General features: G+C 39.0%; 1 protein-coding gene across 2 annotated transcripts in view; it reads left to right on the top strand.

The window, feature by feature from the left end:
* DCBLD2 (discoidin, CUB and LCCL domain containing 2) overlaps positions 1-22,661 on the top strand; it is a 43,810-nt gene that overhangs the window by 3,675 nt on the left and 17,474 nt on the right. For both annotated transcript variants that reach the window (XM_061366581.1, XM_061366580.1), the window contains exons 2-5: positions 11,632-11,859; positions 16,383-16,520; positions 17,492-17,543; positions 18,887-18,959. In XM_061366581.1, coding sequence (XP_061222565.1) covers positions 11,632-11,859; positions 16,383-16,520; positions 17,492-17,543; positions 18,887-18,959 — 491 coding nt within the window. The remainder of the gene's footprint in view (positions 1-11,631; positions 11,860-16,382; positions 16,521-17,491; positions 17,544-18,886; positions 18,960-22,661) is intronic.

Genomic DNA, 22,661 nt, shown 5'->3' with positions numbered 1-22,661 from the left:
CAGATTTTTAGATTAGAGATTTATTATCCCTAAAATTAACATGAGAATAAGTATTTTATGATGGGAGAGCAGCCCTTTGTTTGAGCCATTTGGTTTTGCTAATAGGACAGTTTTACTTAAGAATGCAGACTGTTTTGATGATGGAGTTGTGTGGAACTCTTGAGGATTTGGGGGTTAGGATTAGGCAGGAGTGGTAAGGCAAATCCCCTTCATCCTTATTCAGAGAAGTATGGAAGAGTTTTTCAAGAGTGCAGCTTAAAGTTCTGCTAGGCTTAGCTGACATGTTGGATGATTAAGCTATTCTGATGCTTTTTTTTTTTTCACTTCCCAGCATTGTGTCTTGGAGATAGAGGTAGTGAGGAGGAGGGGGGGGCACTGTGTAGAGGAATGCTGTTCCTGGGGGCGGGAGCGGCTGGTATTGGAAGTATAGACCTTCACCCAGTGAAAATTCTTTGCTTTTGAAAACAAGAATCTCTGAAAAGTTATTTTTCCTCTTCTAATTAACTGAGCATTATTTGAAGTGGTTAGGTTGGGTTTGCTGGGCATGTGTTCTGCAGAGCCATCCTTTCTGGGAGTTTGCTTGTAGTGCTGATTCTGTTCAGGCTAGCTCATCTTTGGGAGCCTGTTGAGGTTGTGCTAGTCTAGTCTACTCCTCTAAAGAAAGCAGGAATTATCATTCTGTATAAATACTCCTAAAGGTCTCATACTTGATCCCAGAATGTATTACATTTTGCTTTGGATTTAAGCAGTACAGTGCACATTGATTTTATATATATGTGTGTGTACATGGCTATAAAGATTCTATCTGAGCTAGTGGTAAAAAGGCCAGCCACTGATCACAGTCTTGCTTGAATTCTAGGTATGGTGCATGAGGCCACATGAATTCTCATTTGAAACTTTTCTTCCGCACAGCAGTTCTTCTTGTAGAACCATTTCTTTGAACGATACACTGATTTTCTTGGTTCTTTAACTGAAATGCCATGGGAGATAACCATTTGATGTGTCCCTGAGGAACATTATTAATAGTGGAAAAAGGGACTTGAAAAGCTTGTTGTACTTCTGTAAGTGGTTGTGATCAGATAACTCTTCTGTCCCAGTTTCAAAAATAAGATGGTGTAAAAGCTCTCCAGTGTGATGCTGTCAGGTGCATTATACTAATGCTGTTGATCTTGGTGTGGCATTTAAGCAGAACTTGTAAATAAATGTTTTGTAAAATTATTCTAGATTTGCAGAAGGTTGTTTTTCATTCCTGAATGTTTTTTTATTGGTTTTTTTTTTGGGGGGGGGGGTTGTTGTTTTTTTTTTGTATGGAGAAACCACAGGAATGAGGCAGTTGGAAGGTCCTCAATATCTTGAGTGGAAAGATGAATTAGAAAAGCAATGGAAACAGAAAGTGAATTGCAGTGATGCTGTTTCTCTTGGTTCCTTCTTAGTTAGGAGATTATGACGTTGAAAGCAGTTTACTGCAGTGAGCTAGCATGTAGGTGGAGTGTGCTGTTCATGCCTGTTCTCCAGCAAGTCCACAAGGGTTTTTCATAGTTGGCAGCTGTTGCATCTTCGGCAGGAATGTAGCCAGTTAAAGTCGTATCTGGTCATTTTAACTTTGCTTCAAAGTGGTTGAGATGTGGGGGAAAATGTCTTCCCTTGTTTGGTGTGGTGGAATGAAGCCACACTGGTACTTCATTTTTCTTTTACAAATCTGTGAGTTTTGTGAAATGAGGAAGCCCTGAACTGCATTATCTGTTAATTTCTATTTTTTTGCCATTGTTCACAGGTGTCAAAATGTGCTGTCTTATCACATGGGTGGAGAGATGACTTAAATTTAATGCTTTTGAACTCAGACTTATCAAGTCCAGTTGTGACCAATTTTTGTCTTTTTCTCAGGTATATCTGAAAATATTCAATAAAGCATTTCATTACTTAATTTTTAAAGAGCTGTTTTCAATGTCTCCAGTTCTGTAACTCAAGGCATCCTTCCTGCTTTGAAGAAGTTAGAGCAGGGCTGATGGGCAGGTTCAAAGTTAGCAGTCTACTGACTTCCTACATACTTTTGTTACCCTTTTGTGCGATTTTGGCACTTAAAAACCTGTGATTTGCGTGTGTAAATTTAGTGTTGTCTTCCTAGTTAATCATCTTGTTGTGTTATTCAGTAGTACTTAAAGTTTGTTATATTGATTGTGTTCATAGAGGGTCAAAAATATGAAAATATTTTAAGGGAACAGCAATTTAAGGCAAAATTAAGAATGAAGTTACCTTTCAGAACATATTGTATGTTGTATTTCATCTCTAGAAAGAAGCCATGTTGTTCATAATGGGAAAACCCCTAACTGTCCCCATTATCATTTTGAACTTAGAGTTAAAAGTGAGTGTTGGAAATAAAGATGATGCTGTGTGTCGCCTACACAGGGAGTAGGAAATACTGGTGTAGAGATACAGAGCGTTAACTTTCATCAGTTGGATGACAAACTTTAAAGAAGGTTAGAAATTGATATTTAAAGTCGCTGTTCTTGGTGCAACTGCAGGGTGCCAGTAATTCCAGCTGTTTTTTGAGGTTTTCTTTTTGAAAGCATTGAGATGCCCCTGTGTTTTTTGTTAAGGTACCCAAATCTTCAGCTTCCTTCCTTCCTTCCAGCTTCTGTTGATTCCATGGTAGCTAAACATGATTTTTACCACTGGCTGCTGCTGTCTCACCCTGTCCTCCCTGTCCCTACCTTGTATCCTCTCTGTTGTGCAGGCTCCAGTGACTGAGACCCCTGTTGACTCATAGCTGTACCCTTACTCAGTAAAAGGCAGGGTGATAACCTGGGTTATAAAACAGCTGTACAGCTGAGCAGGAGTTTGAGAAGCACCAGCAGTGCACAGGATAGGAAGTAGCAGCTGTTTTATAACGCAGGATGGTACTGCAGCAGTGGTATTTAAGTTGATGTATGCCACCATGCATCTGCAGTGTAGGCTGTGTGGTCTCATTTATGAACTGATAATGGAAGAGAGAAAAAGATAATTATAGTGTTAATTTAGCATGTGAATTACTGGTACGGTTGGAGAATTTTCTGCTTCTTATATGGAAGGCTTGTGAAATTGCATTTGGTCCTGGTGTGGTGAGGAATCTGAAGACCTTACAAGAGATTCAAAATTTGTTCTGACCATGACTATTTATTATTCTCATTGAGTTTTGCATGACTGTGTGTGGGTTATTTTTCATTTTCTTCATCAGCAGTGTTTCTGCCGTGTAGCACTCGGAGCACTGAAGCACAAGTTCATTTTTATGGAAGTGCTGGTACAGATTGCTAAGTAAATGATATGTTTTGGGAAGCGGGCAAGCTGCACATGCCAAACAAATGACAACATACAGCATGTGCTGTCACTGTGATTCAGCATGGGCAGCAGATCAGGAGGGCTTCTGCATTATGGACCATTGAATGTAGAGCCCTCTTTCAGAGTCCTCATGTAAATCGCGCTGCACCATGGCTAGTCTGGCTTTGTAGGCTGCTTTTGCCTGCCTACTATTTCAGAAAGTCATAGCTGTCCCTGGGGATTTAGTCACAGGCTCTACAAAGGCCTTACAGATCCAATCCATCTTTTCTGTTCTTTTGAAGTAGTTTGCTTAGTACATGACAGCAGAGGAGGTAAGTGCCTGACTTACCTGCTCTGATGATAATAATAATCCAAGATAATTTGTTTGTAAATGTTACCATATTTTGGATGTTACATTTAGCGAGGCCAAGTGTTACTCTCTTGTGTAAAATTCAGAATTGGAAAGCAAAGACTGCATTTCCAGAGATGGTGATTGAAAAGCTGTGTGTACAGATGAAAATGACAAAGTGCTAATTCTGACTAGCCCAGCACGTGGCTAGGATTGTATATGAAAACCGTAAAATTTTGTTGTAGTGGCGTCTTAAATTTTGTACTTCTCCTGTAACAGCAAGAATCGGCCTCTGTCTGGTCCCTCCCGAGCTACTGAGCTGCCAGCATTTGAAAGACAAAAGGTTTATTGTGCTTTTATCTTTTGTATCGTTCCTGTCTTTGTTAAACTTCAACCTGTAATGTCATTACTTTCCTAAGGATGCTCCACAGCAAGTAAATCAATCCAGCCGTAATCCCTCCTGACCTCCTTGCAGTTGCACTGCGAGTTGCACAATGAGCTGCCTCAGAGAGGGGAGCTGGCTGAAATATAACACTGTGCTGTAGGAATGGGTAGGGGCACCGGTTCATCTTCAGCCAGCTCAGTTACTGAAGCCAGTGTGGCACTTTCGTCTGGCTGGTCTTCCCAGGGAAGGGATGGGTTTCTACAGGTTGGGATTCAGAGTTGTTTAAAAAGCGAATGTAAGCTGGCAATGCTGGTGAAAGCAGCGGTTGCTGATGTTCCCCTGCTCCCACACTGTCCTGACCCTCTGTCAAGGGAGGCATTGCTGTATGCAGTTAACTAAATTAGGGGAGTGATCTAAGTTAAAACTAACAGTTTGTTGTTTTTTTTTTTTTTAATCTCAAGTCCCTGGCCTGGTGTACCGAATGGCTGCAGAAGTGTTTATGTCCAGTACCAGGAAGGGTGTGAGAGCAAATGGCCAACAGCTAGAGGCAGACAAGGCTTGCTTTTGTCTGGCTGCACTAATTTAAAGTGCCTTCAAGTGTTTATTGAGCAACGGCTTCACTTGTGGAAGTGTGGGGTATTTTATATTGTGAAGCATCTGGAATGGGGATGAAATGATCAAACGAGTGTGTTACGGAGGCAAATAAATGGCATAAAGATGAAGGTGGACTGTGAGCTTGTGGGCTTGTTAAGAAAATAAATTCTGACAGAGGAGCAGATTCCTTTCTGAAGAACAGAAAGGGTTCTGTAAATTTTGGTGGAAACAGCAATGATTTTGAAGGACTCAAGAGCATTTGAAAATACCTGAAAAAGCTAATTCGAATTTGATGTCTCTGTGGTATTAATTCTCTTCACATAACATTTCTACTGGTTGTGTAAACTTTATTGCTCATGCTGAGGAAAGCAGAAAGTAGATTCAGTGACTTATAGTTACACACTGATAAAAAGCAGGGAAATGCTGATCACAGCTAAACAGAAGAGGAAAATGATAGTATTGCATTGAATGAGAAATAATTGTGTATTTGGAGTTAAACGAAAGCTTTAAAATATCTTTTTTTGCTTACATAACTATAATAGATTGGGTTCTGCCTTTATTTAGTTAAGAAACATTCAGTTACATCTTGTATATGGTCACAAAGTACAGAAAATCACAACTTAAACGTAAATCTTCTCTGGAAACCCATTGGTTAAATTGAGTGTTCAAAAGATAGTGCCACATGTTAAAATTGAGATCAGTATTTTGCTATGCATCAGTTATGCCTTATGGACTGTGAAGAGTGGGGTTGATTGAAAAATAGGGTTGTAAATAAGTAACCTCAAGAAGGTTAGGCTTTGTTAGCAACTATAGAGAAAACAAAATTACTAAGATAAGCTTTGCCAGAACCACCTGGTGGTTACTGATATGACAGTGATCTTAAAACAAAGCGATGAAGAAAAAAACACTGGGGGTCCGAAAGCCCACTACCACATTTTTGTATGCATACAGGAGGCATTGTCTAAGAAATATGATGTAATGTATGTAATCTAATGAATATGTATGTTTAAGGACAATATAATCACGGCCTAGTTGATGCCTGGGAGAGACACACTTGGAGGAGCTATTCCCCATGTCTCCCAGCGCCGCAATAAAGAATACCTGCTTGTCAACTTAAAACTTTGTTGACGAGTTCCTGCAGTTTTCTCCGAATCAACTGTAACCTTCAACTGTCAGATGTCTCTATTTTATTGTTCTTCTCCAAGTAAGGAATGGGAAAGCATTCTCTAGTCTGAAAGATTAATTTAAACATGTTTTGGTAGTGAGACCAAGATTAGCAGTTACTAACAGCAGCTGATCTCAGGGGGAAGAAGTTCTGATTAATTTACTTCAACAACTATAGAGAATAATTAATCTTCTTTTTGGTGGGTATTAATAGAGCACTTAGCACCCACTCCTGCTTGTGCAGTATCCTCTCATTTTATGAAATCTTACATTTTCTTATCTTCTTATGTTTGTGTTGGTTCAAGTTCTGTATTTTGTTGATGTAAAGATCTTGGGTATGAGAAATCATTTTTAATCATCTGCTTGATCTCATCAGACATCAATGAGCCATAGCTTGGGGGTCATATGTAATCTGTCTGGATAATTGATTGAGCCATTCAAAGGCTCCTGCAGAAAAGATGAACGGTGCTCCTGACGACAGTCTGAAGGCAGTCTGCTTTCCTCTACCAGCTTCTTAAGAGGCGTCCATGTTTCTAACACACATTTTGGTGAAAAGCTGAGCTTACTAATGTTTGTTGTGTGCATGGTCCTCAGGACACATGACACTCAGTGCACATATGCAGACCTTCCAGCAAATACCAGATGTAATATGTATGTGATCTGCTTCTGCAAAGAGTTTTGTCTGTTCTGCAAGTGCAGTAGGTCTGTGGTGTGACAGAGAGGGCTGACAGAAAGCAAGACTCATTGAGCTCTGTACTGACAACAGAAGTTGCCAGCTCATTCATGAATAATTGATTGAGGAATTGACATCTGTCTCTTCTGTGTGTTCACAGAAAGTCCACTCTCATGTACACAGATGAACAGAAACAAAAGATTCTGTGGCACTTAATGACTTCAAAATGAATGAAGTAGCTATTCTATATATGTGACTATGATGCTAAGACCTATACTTTTTCTTGGAGAAATTGCTGAATATTGAACATTGCTCCACTGATAGATTTATGCATGTGTCTCTGGAGTAGATCAGTGGTATTTATACAACTTTGGCAGAAATAATGAAGCACCACTTACACACAGAGATACCCTTTTATAGTACCAATAAAATAAAACTAGGTTTCATTGTTCTACAAGTTTCACTGGAACTGTGTATTTTAGAGATTTCCAAATAGCTCCTGAATGATGCTTCTGCCCTTGGCAGACTGTATATTACATGCCGGATGTGCAGTGGTAATCTTTAAATTCTTCAGGCATGAAGTCTCTGGCACTCCTGCTATCACTAACTGAAGTGAAACACACAACAAAATGAGACCTAAAATGTCCAGTCAGAATGAGCTGCTTTTAAAAATTAGCTTTGAAATAAGATGATGCTTGTAGATGCATTTAAGCACAACTTTTTTTTCCCTTTCCATTTCTTTCTAGTATGACTTGACAGCAAGTTCTTCAATATGGCTAGATTAGAGGAATATTTTTTCCTCGCATGTTCTCCAGAAAGCCTACAACAAAAGTGAGATTTGAGATTTGCATTTCCATTAAATTGTATGATGGGGGTTGGAAAGTTTTCCTTTCTAGCCAGTGGAAACAAGACTGATTGTTCCAATCTACAAGGGGAAATTTGACATTTCTCAGTCATGTGTCTATAAAAGAAAAGTCTCAATGTCCTTTTAAAACTTACAATATTTTATTTGCATTTTATCACCTCAGTATGTAAGAGTGGTTTTGGAGTTGTTTTCCTCATCAGAAAAGTGCATCCTGTTGTACAAACGCACATACTTGAGACAGCTGAACAGGAAGCTAGTGAAGATGATGGTTTAAATCAGCAAACTAGGGAAGAGAACGGTTTAAGTGAATGTTAGGTATGATCTTTCCTACTTTTAACTGGAGAAATTTACAGTTCAGGTACTACTCAGACACTCCCTTGTCTTTGACTTCCAAGCAACATAGGCTTAAGATACAAAAGCTTGGGGAATACTCAAAGATACATTATCAGATGCATTGTTGGTATTCTTGGTTGTAAGAAACAGCATTTGTGTAGTTACTGCACCCCAATAATAGGCACCTTGAAATGAGAAATAATTACCAAGTAATTATTCTACATCACACAAGCGTTTTTATTTTACTTAAATACACTCAGAACAATGTATCTGCTTGTACAGGTGAAAGCTACTATGATTTCGTGTTCAGAAGGCCACTGTATTAGTGTATCTGTATAATATTTTAAATTTGTAAACAGTTGCTTACCCCTGTCATAAGATAGAAAAGCACAGAACTAGTTAACTGGCTCATAGTTTTTATTTAGGCGATAACCTAAAACTCACTGCTGTTTATGTTGCAAATCAGTTTTATATGTCTGCAGTATAAAGAGTTTTGAAATACTAGCCACAAATATCACCGTGAACTAGTATTGTTGGTTTTATTGTTAATATTAGTTGTGTGTATTTTGTGTGAGTAGTGGCTTGCGAAAAGCCAGTTTACCAGCAAAGGAATTGGTATTTTTCTCGTCTGTTAAACATATTGCGACTAATAAGGAATCTGACATTTAAAAGTTTACTAACTAATAAGCCAAGGCCATGCAGGTTTTGAATGATAAGTTTTCACTTGCTCTTAGGTTTATAACATGCCTTTGATAAGAAACCAGGATTAAAATGTTACACAAAATGTAAGGTTTAAGTTACTTCTTGTAACATTGGACAATTGTGTCTCATCTGTTAGAACAACAGTAATTTAGGAAAGTAATTTATCAGCTGTCACCCAAATACAAATAATATTTGTCTGGGGATAGAACAAAGTATTCTAAAGGAAGCTGCAAAACTTTCATAAAGAAAAACGTGGCTAAACAGCAGCTTTATAAAAAGAAATTTTGATTTTACCAAAGCAGATATTTCAGTTACCTTTTCCAAAGAAGATTCATTATTTTGATTTAAGACTGCTAGCAAGAAAAAAAGCTGCGGTTTTGTCTGTTTGTGATTCTGTATATACCATCAGCAGTTTAGTGTTTAGAGCATGGAGCTCTTTCAGTCTGCTCAGATTATAAAGAAAATAGGTTTTGTTAATAGCAATTAGGTGCTTTTTCATTTTTCCCATGTGTGTTAGACTTACTTTTCCATTCAGTCTTAGGTGAAACACATTTAAGAATTTTGAAAATTAGTTATAACTCTAAATATGTGTACAACTTTTGTTCCTAAAGTTTAGCTTACCTTTTTGTGTTTAATAGAGGAACTAGACATATTAGTGTGCAATATGAAACACTTTCAGACTGACACTTCTGGCTGTCAAAACATGTCAATAGTCAATATAAATTATGTTGATCACTGAATTTGTGGTCATTGTGAAATCTTGACATAATGTTACGTCTGTTGTAATCACTTTGTAGGAACTGTATGCAGAGGCATTTTGAAGGGTAAAATGGACCTAAAGATAATAAGTGTATTTGGAGTGATGTCTAAGACGTCCTTTAGCACCATATCTAGTCTGATTTTTGTCTTTCTTATTTTTGCTTGCATTGTTCAAGATCGTTGTTTAGACGTCTTTCAGAATAACATGTACAGATCACATACAAAAGAATCTCTGGACCTTCTTGTGTCAAATCTTGAAAAAGATAATGTTGTTCCTGCCCTAGTCATTTCATGGGACTAAATTCAATAAATAGGCTTTTTAGCCTTCAGTGCTAACAAAAAAAAAATAAATCAGAGATGTTTTGAGGTGTATTTTGTGGGGCTTATGTTACTGTAGGTGTTAATTTTTGTCCTTGTGCTCTGGAATACTTAGTTGGATCAGTGTTGGAACCAGTCTTGTTCAGCGTCTTTGTCAGTGACATGGACAGTGGGATCGAGTGCGCCCTCAGCAAGTTTGTCAATGACACCAAGCTGTGTGGTTCGGTTGATACGCTGGAGGGAAGGAATGCCATCCAGAGGGACCTTGACACACTTGTGAGGTGGGCTGATGCCAACTTCATGAAGTTTAACCATGCCAAGTACAAGGTCCTACACCTGGGTCGGAGCAATCCCAGGCACAGCTACAGGTTGGGCAGAGAAGAGATTCAGAGCAGCCCTGCAGAGAAGGACTTGGGGGTGCTGGTCGATGAGAAAATGAACATGAGCCGGCTTCAGTGTGCGCTTGCAGCCCAGAAAGCCAACAGTATCCTGGGCTGCATCAAAAGGAGCGTGACCAGCAGGTCAAAGAGGTGATCTTGCCCCTTTGCTCTGCTCTTGTGAGACCTCACTTGGAGTATTGTGTACAGTTCTGGTGTCCTCAACATAAAAAGGACATGGAACTGTTGGAACAAATCCAGTGGAGGGCCACGAGGATGATCAGGGGACTGGAGCACCTCCCATATGAAGACTGGATGAGAAAGTTGTGTCTGTTCAGCCTGGAGAAGAGAAGGCTGCGTGGAGACCTCATAGCAGCCTTCCAATATCTGAAGGGGGCCTATAGGGATGCTGGGGATGGACTCTTCATTAAGGACTGTAGTGATAGGACAAGGGGTAATGGGTTAAAACTTAAAACAGTGGAAGTTTAGATTGGATATAAGGAGGAAGTTTTTTCCTGTTAGGGTGGTGAGGCACTGGAATGGGTTGCCCAAGGAATGCTCCATCCCTGGCAGTGTTCAGGGCCAGGCTGGAAAGAGCCTTGGGTAACATGGTTTAGTGTGAGGTGTCCCTGCCCATGGCAGGGGGTTTGAAACTAGATGATCCAACCGTAACTAGATGATCTAACGCTAACTATTCTATGAATCTATGAGTCTATGATCTTGGTAGAGTAATTTAGAAAGAGCTGCTGATGGTGGATGTTACTGAAAGGATGTTACTTCAAAAACAACAGATAACTAATTAAACTTCTTGTACTACATACTGACAGACGCTCCTCTACATGTCCCATTCCACACTGTTCACCACCACCTCACCTCTATTCCCATTAACACAAGGTATTGCAGCCAGGCCCAGGGCACATCCGTGAAAGGCAAGGTCACCCCATAGCACAGTCAGGGCGAGCCAGAGGGCTGCTCTTCCCTGAGGGGCCTCTATGGGGCACATCCTGCAAAGCCTCACTGCGCAGCACCCTACATCTGCAGCACTGTTCCGCAGCCAGCTCCCCCTCGCCTCCTGCAGCTGCAGGCTCTGAATCCCATTGAAGGGGTGCAGCAGTGCTGGGTCAACCTCACCAGATTTACTGTTGAGTAAACAGATCTATCAGTTTGCTCTTTATAATTTGATTTTGGGAATATACAATTTGTGCTATTTTTTTTCCCATCTTTAAACAAATCTTCTTTAGTATTGTTCCTGCAACAAAACAACGCACTAGAAGTTTGATGATGGTCAGACTTGACAGTTATTTTTCAGTAGAGTATTTGCTTTGTCTTTTTGCTGTTGTACATTGTCTTTCCACTTCTGTTGTTTTTTTTTTTTTTTAAATCGTGCTGTGAATATAGTAACAGCTATAAAACTCATGTTCTCTTGTTTTATTGGCAGGCTTCTCCCTCCTTTTCATAACCTGTTTTCTTTTGTACATAGGTATTAAGGGAACATGAAATAGCAGCGACACTTCCTGAAATGTCTGTTCAATTATTTAACTGATTATGGATTAATTTTTATCTTGTTGAGGAAGTTGTAGCAGCTCTCTGGTCACCTATGGTGAGAAGCTAAGCATTATGCAACATTATTTGACTGGTTATTTCTCATGATTACTGTTCCATCTGCATGTGATTTACCTTTGTGTTCACTTGCAATGTGATACTGCAGCTAAAAACCCAACAAATCCCATACCACTGCTGAAACCCAGGATGACTAAATCACGAGTGAAGCTTTGAAGATGAACGTGTGTAGCTAATTTTTTTTTTGTTCTTTTGTAGGTGATGGATGTGGACACACCATTCTGGGCCCTGAAAGTGGAACTCTTGCTTCAATAAACTACCCACAGACCTCTCCCAATAGTACAGTTTGTGAATGGGAAATTCGTGTAAAGCCTGGGCAGCGAGTTCAGCTCAAATTTGGTGATTTTGATATTGATGACTCAGATTCATGTCATTCCAGTTACTTAAGAGTTCACAATGGGATTGGCCCCACGAGGACAGAGATAGGTAGGAGCTTTTATTATTGGTATTTGAAAACTATAGACTGGTACAGAGCTTGGATATCCTGTTGGTACTTTTGTTTCTTCTAAAATTCCTCCTGTTTACCTGCTCTGAGCATAGAGTAACTACTGCATGTATAGTTAAGTACTTTTTTATAGACCTAGAAAAATGTTATCATTCAGTTGAATATTGGGCAGGGTAAGATCTTGCCTGAATATATCATACACTGCTTTGTACAGTGTGAATTTTGAGTCATGAGAATTGATGAAAAGAAGGAAGTGTTTTTTATTTACAGGAATCTCCAATAAGGTAAAGAAAGGGATTTCAGTAAATCTGTAATTAGAATTGTGTTCTTCCTGAACTTCATATCAGGAAATCATTGAATAGTTTGGGCTGGAAGGGACCTTAAAGATCTAGTTCCAACCACCGTGACAGGAGCAGGGACACCTTCTACTAGACCAGGTTGTTCAAGGCCCTGTCTGCCCTGTCCTTGAACAGGGCCAGGAATGGGGCAGCCACAGCTTCTTTGGGCAACCTGTGCCAGTGCCTCACCACCCTCACAGTGAAGAATTTCTTTCTAATATCTATTCTAAATCTACCTTCTTTCAATTTAAAGCCATTACCCCTTGTCCTATCACTAAAAGCCCTTGTAAAATGTCCCTCTCCAGATTTCTTGGGGCCCCCCTATGGGCACTGGAAGCTGCTCTAAGGTCTCCCTGGAGCCTTCTTTTCTCCAGGATGAACAAGCCCAACTCGTTCAGCCTGTCATCACAGGAGAGCTGCTCCAGCCCTCGGAACCTCTTTGTGGCCTCCTCTGGACTCACTTGAGCAGGTCCATCCCTCTTGTGTTGGGGCCCAGAGCTGGATACAGGACTGCAGGTGGGGTGTCATGAGAGTGGAATAGAAGGGCAGAATCCACTCCTTCAACCTGCTGGTCATGCTTCTTTTGATGCAGCCCAGCATAAGTCCTCCTCAGGGCTGCCCTCAGACCATTATCCACCCAGCCTGTATTTGTGCTTGGGATTGCCTTGACCCAGGTGCAGGGCTTTGCCCTTGGACTTTGCACTTGGCCTTGCTGACCTTCATGAGTTAAGTGCAAATCTTTGAGGAGTGCTGTGTGTACTTTATCACAGTAGAAAACTAGACATCAGGGACCAACTTTCAAGGAAAACTCTCCTGTACTGTTTTTGGGCTTGTTTTTTTCTCAGACATTTCCCAATAGCTTGCAAAGGTCCTATAAACAGTGGAGAGGGAACTGCAAAACTATGAGGATCTTCATTAACAGAAAAAAAAAAGTTGTATATACGTGTTACCTGAAATGCTTTTCTTTTTATATGGAAGTGTTTTGATTTGAATTGTTCTTCTTGATGGTATTAAAGGATGTCAGTCTTCAGTAGTTGTGTAGTTCAGATGTTCCCCATCTTCTAATAATGTCCATAGTTCAGTGTTTGTGCTGGAGAAGAGAACAAATTGAATTTCGTTACCATAAGGCAGAGTTTTTTTCAAATAGCTGTGTGACATTATCATCTGCATCAAGGTAGGGTTTAAAGGCCCTTGTTGGTTACTTCGCATAAAAACCAAAGTGAATTTTCATTCTTCCTTCACTAAAGTTAGCTGCTATTTTGCAGATTCATTTTATTTTCTTTTTTTTATAAAGCTTTATCTGCAGAGAGAGAGGGAGATTTATTTCATCTAAGTTGTTTTTGTTCAACCCAAATGCCGAGCCACTAAACTGTGTATTTTTATAAGAGGTCAGTGGAATGTTAGCTTTGTTAACCCTCTTTTCCAGCTGTCACCTAGGTAAGTGTGTGTGAAAGTAAGTATATGCTTGGAGCTGTTGAGCCAGACTTAGTCTAAAATAGGAAATGCTTTAGGCCTTAAATGGCAAGGAATGTCCAGTTCTGATAAGTTTGTTATTCACTTTTATGAGTGACTTACTGGGTTCAAGTAAGTTTTCTACTTCATTTGTTCATTTGACGTTCAGTTGTTCCCAGCTGGTGTAGTAGCACAGTATGTTGAGCGAATGTATGTGTTGTTCTGCTCTTAAAATTAAATCGCAGAACAAACAGTGATAATAACAGTGTTAGATACAGATGATGCAGATTCTTGAATGTTCATGGTTGAAGTAACAGACACTGGAGAGATGAAACAGTGACCTGAATTTGTTTGGAGAAAATTTAGATTTATTCTGAATTTTTCCATTCAGGACTACTGACATGGTCTAAAATTAAAATACTTGTATTATGTAAAATCTGAAATTCCGTGATACCTACTTTACCCCAAAATGATTTGAAACTTTGCTGATTAGGTTTAAAAAAGCATTAGGAGTAAGTTAGTTCATTGATAAACAGAGAAGGTTTCTAATGAAGCTTTTAAGGACTAGTTCTCATGCAGGTCTTTTGAATATTTAGCAATATATCAAAAGAAGATACAAATCCATGATGTGAAGTTTGTCTCTAATTTAAGTAAGAGCTAGAGGTGTTTTTTATTAGATTTCATCACAGTCCAGTCATTGTGCATCTACAGTCAGGTGTACTTATTTAATATAGACAGCGTAAGCCCAGACTTCTAGGAGCAGAGAATGTAAGCTACTGTGGGAATTCCCTCTCCTGCTGTAATGTTGCTTCACAAAAGCGCTTGGAGTCCTTTAGTGGATAAGTACAGAAAAAATAGCAATATTACATCTTCTGCACACACCGTTGGCAGTCACATTTCGTCCATTTCTAGTGCCTGTTTTTTGAAAAGATTGCTAAAAATCTGTTGAGAGGCCAGGGGAGAGTTAGAAAATGATTTATAGTCTCAGAAGTATATGTCTTGCCATGAATAAAAAGGTACATCAGTCTACAGTTTGTCAAAGGCTGTATCTCCGTGGTGCATGCACCGCTGAATAGTTTATCCAAGCTAGATTTAAATGTCTTGCCTTGTGTATTTGCTTGAAGGAGAGTATAAATGGTGTCTTGAGGACAGTCTGACCTACCCTGAGAGCAGTCTCATGCTGGTCAACTGTGTGACAAGATCCAGTGACTGAAAGAACTTAAGAATAAGGAGAAGTGGTAGTTCAAAAAATGACGCAGTTCATCATAATGAATGCAGTTAATCACTGAAATATGATCTAAAGCAAGACGTAGGGTCAGTGTTGAGCCTTACTTCTTTGTTAACTATTGCTGATAATGTTTAAGTAGTGAATTGACGTAAAGTTATATTTGTATATTATAAATTTCATTAAACTTTTATTTTTTTCCATTAGAAAATACCCTTGCTATATTAAAAAAATAACTGAATAAGTAACATTCAGAAAGCTCTGAATAATGATAAGAAATCATATTTAAATTTTTTAAAAATTGTATTAGTATTTGTGAGTGTGGTTCACTTTTGAAAGGAATTTGACATATTGTATTCATTTGTGTTACATTTGTATTTGTTTTGTATTTTATTTGTTAAGAACTACTCCTACAGGACATTGTTATTTCATTCACTCTACTTTAGTATTGTAATTTGCTTTTAGTTGAGAAACTAGTCTGCCTTCCTTTTTTCCTATTTTATGTTATATTAAAATAGTTATTATCAAGAAAGCAAATAAATGGATGGTAAACTGAAACATATGCGGTGTCATTTGCTGCTGGTGATTATCTATTTGATTATCCACTGTAGAATTTTAATAGGGTTATAGATGGTTTACAGTATTGAATGATCAAGACCTATAGAACAGAAGTGTGGGGGTTTTGTTTGATTGTTTTTTGTTTTGTTTTTTTCTTAATTGATTAATAAACTGATCAGTATTTTACTCAAGTTTTTAGTTAGTAGGACTGGAGAATTCATCCAGGTGGTGTTATTTGGTAGTAATTCTAGGACTTTATGGGGCAAGTATTGTCAATATCTACAGACTGCATCATCTCCATTTAAAATGTATTATTTTTGGTCATTTTGGATGGCAAGAGAAGTATCCAGATGCAGAACCTCTGTTAGATTTTATAGCTACAGCAAAAAAGAAAGTGAACCAACTGGCAGTTTATATTGATGGTACTCATATATCCTTGTATATTAATGCTGAACTGGAGTGAATCATGCTTGCTCTTTTCCAAAACTAAGGAAAATAGTTGATGGAAACCATGAAATGGTTGACAAGGAAGAAGTGCCTCAGTAGCTATGGGAAGAGAAGGGCTTTTTTCTCGCTTGCTTCTCTAGGTGGTTCTCATTGCACTGACTTTATCCTTTTCCTTGTCAGATTTCTTGCGATCTTTGAAGAGCTAAGTGTGGGGGTTATGCATGCTACACGTGAATGGGATAAAGTCACATTTATTTGCAAGTGTTAAGGGTCTGAGAGACACCTGTGGACAGTGGCAAAAGAAATGCGTTACCCATATTCTACCATTTGCTTTAAATGGTCACTGACTACGTTACTTAGTGCACATGTATTTGTTTTTGACTATTCACCAAAAGTAACATGAGCTTAAACTGCAAATGAAAAGAGATGCTTATTACATATGTTGATTTTGGTCCATGTCTGTTTCTTCCACTTCTCTCTATAGGAAAATACTGTGGGTTTGGTTTTCAAATGAATGGTTTAATTACTTCAAAAAGTAATGAAGTCACAGTACAGTTCATGAGTGGAACACATACTTCTGGACGTGGATTTCTTGCAGCTTATTCAACCACTGACAAATCAGGTATTTATAATCATTTGGTATTTTTCATGTGCTGGTAAAAGTAGAGCTAAGAAACGAGAACTAATTTATTTATTTACATTTTCACAAATTACGTTCTAAAAATGAAGACTTTTACTATGGTCTTGCTGGTACTTCTGTGTAGGAAATTGGACTGTAACGTTACTGTAACTTCAAAAAAATAGTATCAAACCTTGCCGTGGGTAGCAGAGGAAGAATCAGTCATTTATGAATTAAAGAGCTGGTTCAGATAAAGGACCAAATGCTTTTTTTTTTTTCCAGGTAGCACTCAAGTTGACAGATAAAGTTTTTCTTATCGAGCTGTATGTATTTGTACAGTCATAGAAAAATTTATTTCAGTAATGGTATTCTGTACTCCCTCAGCTCTTTAATTATATAATCTGCTGACTACTTTTTAGTCTTCTTGCCATTTCTTGTGGGTTTTGTGATGCTTTTCTCTCTGTATTTTGCACTGTATATGCTGATACACAGTAGACAAAAAGTGAAAATATCAGCCATGGATGTAAGTAACATGTCACTCTAATATTTGTAACCTATGCTGCCTAGTTTCAGTACCGTAGGACTGTTAAATGCTGAAAACTCAGGTCTGTTTAGTTAGCTTATTAATTTAATTTTTAATTTAATTTTGTGAAGAGCATAAATTTGCATCTCTGAATTATCTTAGGCTCTCTGAGGTATAGCTGTAAATTAAAACTAAGTTGCATAGAAAAAAAATTTTTGTAGTATGTTATCTTCTTATCTGGGTCACTTTCTCAGTGGATTTCCCAGTTACTCAGGCAAATTATCAATGTTCCACGGTGATACAAAATCTGTTGCAAGAAAATCTGGTAGGAACTAAATGTTTTTTTCATTCTGAGACTTCTGGTTTTGTGTACTTTAAAAAGCCTACTCAAACTTGTTTTCTGACTTGTTTTCTGTATCATCCTCTTGACCTGACATTTTTTTTTTTCCAGACCTAATTACCTGTCTAGACAATGCAAGTCACTTTTCCGAACCAGAATTCAAGTAAGACTGATTTTTTTTTTTTTTTTAATCTGTTTCCCCCTCAGTCTCTTTAAAGAAATAATTTTAGTGTTTCCGCTTCACTGTTACATACTCCTGATGCAGCTTTGGCTTGTCCAGAGAACTTAAGAAACAAACTAATCAGGGTTAGAGCTGGGTAATTTTGACCTTTGCACTCCTCCTTTCTCTCTCTGTCTCCCTCTTTTTGTTATTTACATGCAGTATACAGTAGAACCTCATTAATTTGCATTAATGTATAGAAGCTAATATCTTATTTCCATAGAAAGAATGTTGCTTTTATAAACATGTATTACAGCAGGTTATACACCTTGAATGCTGAAATTTATATTGCAGTTACCTAAGGAACACTATGAAATGTGTTAAAAATCGCAAACCCATTTCACAGTTTGGTGTGGATTAATGGGGTTCTTTGAAGACATAAAATGCTGTACCTTCTGATGGGAGAAGCTGAAGTCATTTCCATGTTTTACCCTTCTCCATTTTCATCTAAAGCAAGGGCAGTGTTTAAAACTGCAGACTTGTGAAGTACATAGCTTACTTTTTGGATATCTTAATCCCTGCCAAGGTGAAATGTTTCAAAGTGCAACTTTTGCATTTCTCTTTAGTTTTCCGAAGTTCCAAAATAGGGCTCTAACTGTAGCTTCTGGCATTAATACCACATGTGCTTAAATCTCTGAATCCCACTATTTTTGTGGTACCTGTTCAACTGTTTTTGAACTGCAGTGAAAATGTTAATGGTTTACTCCAGTTCACTGCTAGATCTTGAAGATTTATGAAGATTTAATAGTTTTTGTATATGCAGTATGAAATGGCACCAGAACATGAACATGGGCTTGCATTAGAGGTGCAGATGTCTTGCCTCTTGCTTTTCATGAGCTAGTGGTATTAACTGAATTTGGCCAGTTTTTTATGGTCAAAGCATTGCCAGGAATATTGTATAATAGTATTACTTTTCAGATGTATTATTTAAAGGTGCAAACCAAATAGAGATGCAGGTGTTTAGTTTATAAAATAAAATTTGTTAATATCGTTACCTATATGACTTTCAATTTACAGAAGCCATGCAGTGTTTATATTATAAAATGCTGGCTTTATTATATTGAGACTAGAACTGTATTTTCAGATGAGACTTTTAAAAATCTTCTTTACATGTTCTGTTCTCCTCTTGTGTACTTCTCTTCCTGTTTTTTATTTCTGCTTTGATAGGTCTTCAATCTGGATATATCCTTAAACAGTGAACGATAACAGTGTATTGTAAATCAAAAGCGCAGTGACTCTTTTGTAGTTGCATGCATCTTTTGAATTGATATTTTGTTTTCTTCTAGTAAGTATTGTCCAGCTGGATGTGTGATTCCCTTTGCTGATATTTCAGGCACTATTCCCCATGGATACAGAGATGTGAGTAAAAATACTGTGGGCTCATAGAGAGTTTTGCTAACATGCAGGGTATAATTACAAGTCATTTATAGTTCTTCATGTTAGTTCTGTTGCCCAGATTCTGGTATATGTTCCTCCTAAAGCTGAATAGCATGGTACTTGTTTTTTTTTTGCACAGCTGCTAAGTGCCCGGTGCTTCAGATGTTGCCATCTCAAACAAGTGATGTGGTAGAGACACTAAGGCCTGCTGAGAAATCAAAATAATGTGTTCTGCTTTCTCTTTGGTTTTGTTGGCTTTCTCAGGTTGGGAAATTCAGATTTATAGAGAACCAGTTCTATTAATGATGCCATCTTGGTTTTGACAACTGTAATGCCTCTCTAAACAGAGGGTCACAGTGGTTTCCTTAATTTTTATTTACAGCGTGAAAGATGAATTACTGTTTATGCTTGGCAGCTATAAAAACATTTTCAGAACAGAGTTAATGCTGCAACATTAATAGTTCTGTAAACAGGAAAGAAAAATCTTTAATAATGTGCACTTTGATTATAACACTACAAAACCCTATGTACTGTTTTTCTGATGTAAGCTTCTACAACTGAATTAGCCTGCTATAGGCCTGGAGGGAGTTTGCTTTTTTTAAGTGTTTAAAGAATTTAAGAATTTTGCTAGTAATCTAGTAAAAGATTACATTAAATCTCTTTGCCTACCTTAAAATACTCGTTTAGGAAGCCATTAGATGTGACACAAGAGCAAAGACAATTAAAAAACATTAATAAGCAAAAATTTTAATATTAAACATGAACCTGAAGTGCGTGTCTCTGATTTTGTTTTCTCAAACATCAAAATCATAGGATACCTGTTTAAATAATTACCCGTATGTAAAAATGTCATTACAGCATAACTGTGTTACATGTTCTGGTCCACCATGAGTTCTTTCTAAATGGCTGTGAAGTAATTTTTGTAGCTTGAGGTTGAGTCTCTGCCTAACATATTGGCAGCATTGTTGGGATTTAGCCCCCCCAAATCTGGGAAACTGTTTTCTGTGGAGGAAAAAGGAAACTTAAGGAAATAAATGTCCTGTGACTTTCCATATACTTTATTGGTGTGAATAAAAGGGGAGAGAATTTCTCAGAAGTCAGGCTGTGTGGAAACAAATCAAATTGTCTGGCCCTTTAGACCGAATTCCAGATACAAACTCTCATGTGTCTCTTCCAAATGATAGCAGCTGCTTGCTACTTTAAAAAATACCCTAAATCTTGATTCTTTTGTGTGTGACCCCAATGTCCACAGTCCTTGAGGATTTGGAGCTCTCATTGCTGACATCTTCTGGTGAGCAGGGAGAGGAGAGCTGCATCTACTGCTCTTATTTCCAGGGAACATAAGAAAGAGGAGCTGCAGCACAAATGGGACAATTACATTTATTTAGAAAGCTTTGGGGATATTTTGGGGGTGGTGAATAGGATTAGAGTTTCTATGCGTGAATACACTGAGGAGAATTATGTTTGGAAAAGTCTTGGTGAGCAGGGTTTTTTTTGCTGGTTAGCTTGAGAGATATGGGCATCCTTGCCTGCTGCACTGTGCAGTTATTTCTAAAGAAGCCACAGTGGAGAAAGTTGTTTTGTGTTTAAAATAACGTGAGAAAGAAAATCATCCATGAAACCTTTCTTCTCTGGAAAGGACCTGCTGATTCCTTTTGTAGTGGGACTCTACAGCACCTAGTGGACTGGTTGGCAGAGCAGTGCAGCAGATGTGTTTAGTAGCAACAGCTAGTAGTGGACTTCGTTTGCTCTCAATGGCACAGGTAGCCTGCAACCCAGGGAAATGGAAGTGCCACTGTGACATTTGTTAGTGGATCCAGGCTAACAGTTTTCCAGTGAGAGCAGAAAAGGACAGTATGTCCTGCAAAAACTTTCTGTGTAACTGATGTCCATTGACCTTTGCAGGCTAGGTAATCAGCTTCTTTAGAAGGAATTCATGTATTTAGTGTGGGTTTGTGTGGATCAGAGTGCTTTGTGGTTAAACCGTGAGTTAAAAAATATAACCCATCAGCTAACAGCTACAAATTCTGTAATGCATCACTTCTTAATAGTGAGGAAATGAATAAATACACTTTCAGTGTGCTTTCTATTAAAAAGTTGAATATGTATTTATATATTCAACTTCTGTTGTCTAACATAATAGAATCATAGAATAGCTAGGGTTGGAAAGGACCTTAAGATCATCAAGCTCCAACCCCCCTGCCATGGGCAGGGACACCTCGCTCTAAACCATATTACCCAAGGCCTCATCCAACCTGGCCTTGAACACTGCCAGGGAGGAAGCATGCACAACCTCCCTGGACAACCTATTCCAGTGCCTCACCACCCTAACAGGAAAAAACGTCCTCCTTATATCCAATCTAAACTTCCCCTGTTTAAGTTTTAACCCATTACTCCTTGTCCTGTCACTACAGTCCCTAATGAAGAGTCCATCCCCAGCATCCCTATAAGCCCCCTTCAGATACTGGAAGGCTGCTATGAGGTCTCCACACAGCCTTCTCCAGGCTGAACAGACACAACTTTCTCAGCCTATCTTCATATGGAAGGTGCTCCAGTCCCCTGATCATTCTTGTGGCCCTCCTCTGGACTTGTTCCAACAGGTCCATGTCCTTTTTATGTTGAGGACACCAGAACTGTACACAATACTCCAAGTGAGGTCTCACGAGAGCAGAGTAGAGGGGCAGGATCACCTCCTTCGACCTCTTGGTCACGCTCCTTTTGATGTGCAGCCCAGGATGCGGTTGGCTTTCTGGGCTGCAAGCGCACACTGAAGCCAGCTCATGTTCATTTTCTCATCGACCAGCACCCCCAAGTCCTTCTCTGCAGGGCTGCTCTGAATCTCTTTTCTGCCGAACCTGTAGCTGTGCCTGGGATTGCTCCGACCCAGGTGTAGGACCTTGCACCTGGCATGGTTAAACTTCATCAGGTTGGCATCAGCCCACCTCACAAGCGTGTCAAGGTCCCTCTGGATGGCATTCCTTCCCTCCAGTGTATCAACCGAACCACACAGCTTGGTGTCATAGGCAAACTTGCTGAGGGTGCACTCAATCCCACTGTCCATGTCAGCGACAAAGATGTTAAACAAGACCGGTCCCAACACTGATCCCTGAGGGACACCACTCGTAACTGGTCTCCAGCTGGACATTGAGCCGTTGACCACAACTCTTTGTGTGCGGCCATCTAACCAGTTCTTTATCCACCGAGTGCTCCATTCATCAAATTGATGTCTCTCCAATTTAGAGACAAGAATGTTGTGTGGGACAGTATCAAACGCTTTACACAAGTCCAGGTAGATGACATCAACTGCTCTACCCCTGTCCATCAGTTCTGTAGCCCCATTGTAGAAGGCCACCAAATTGGTCAGGCAGGATTTCCCCTTGGTGAAGCCATGCTGGCTGTCACCAAGCACCTTGTTGATTTTCATGTGCCTTAGCATGCCTTCCAGGAGAATCTGCTCCAAGATTTTGCCAGGCACAGAGGTGAGACTGACTGGTCTGTAATTCCCCAGGTCATCCATTTTCCCCTTCTTGAAAATGGGGGTTATATTTCCCTTTTTCCAGTCGTCGGGAACTTCACCTGACTGCCATGATTTTTCAAATATGATGGCCAGTGGCTTAGCAACTTCATTCGCCAGCTCCTTCAGGACCCGCGGATGGATTTCATCAGGACCCATGGACTTGTGCA

This window comes from Neopsephotus bourkii, unplaced genomic scaffold, assembly GCF_033783945.1.
Source record: "Neopsephotus bourkii isolate Nb327-2 ecotype Australia unplaced genomic scaffold, CSIRO-AGI_Nbou_v1 NB_1350, whole genome shotgun sequence".
NCBI lineage: Eukaryota > Metazoa > Chordata > Aves > Psittaciformes > Psittacidae > Neopsephotus > Neopsephotus bourkii.
This window is presented reverse-complemented; position numbering and strand designations above follow the sequence as displayed.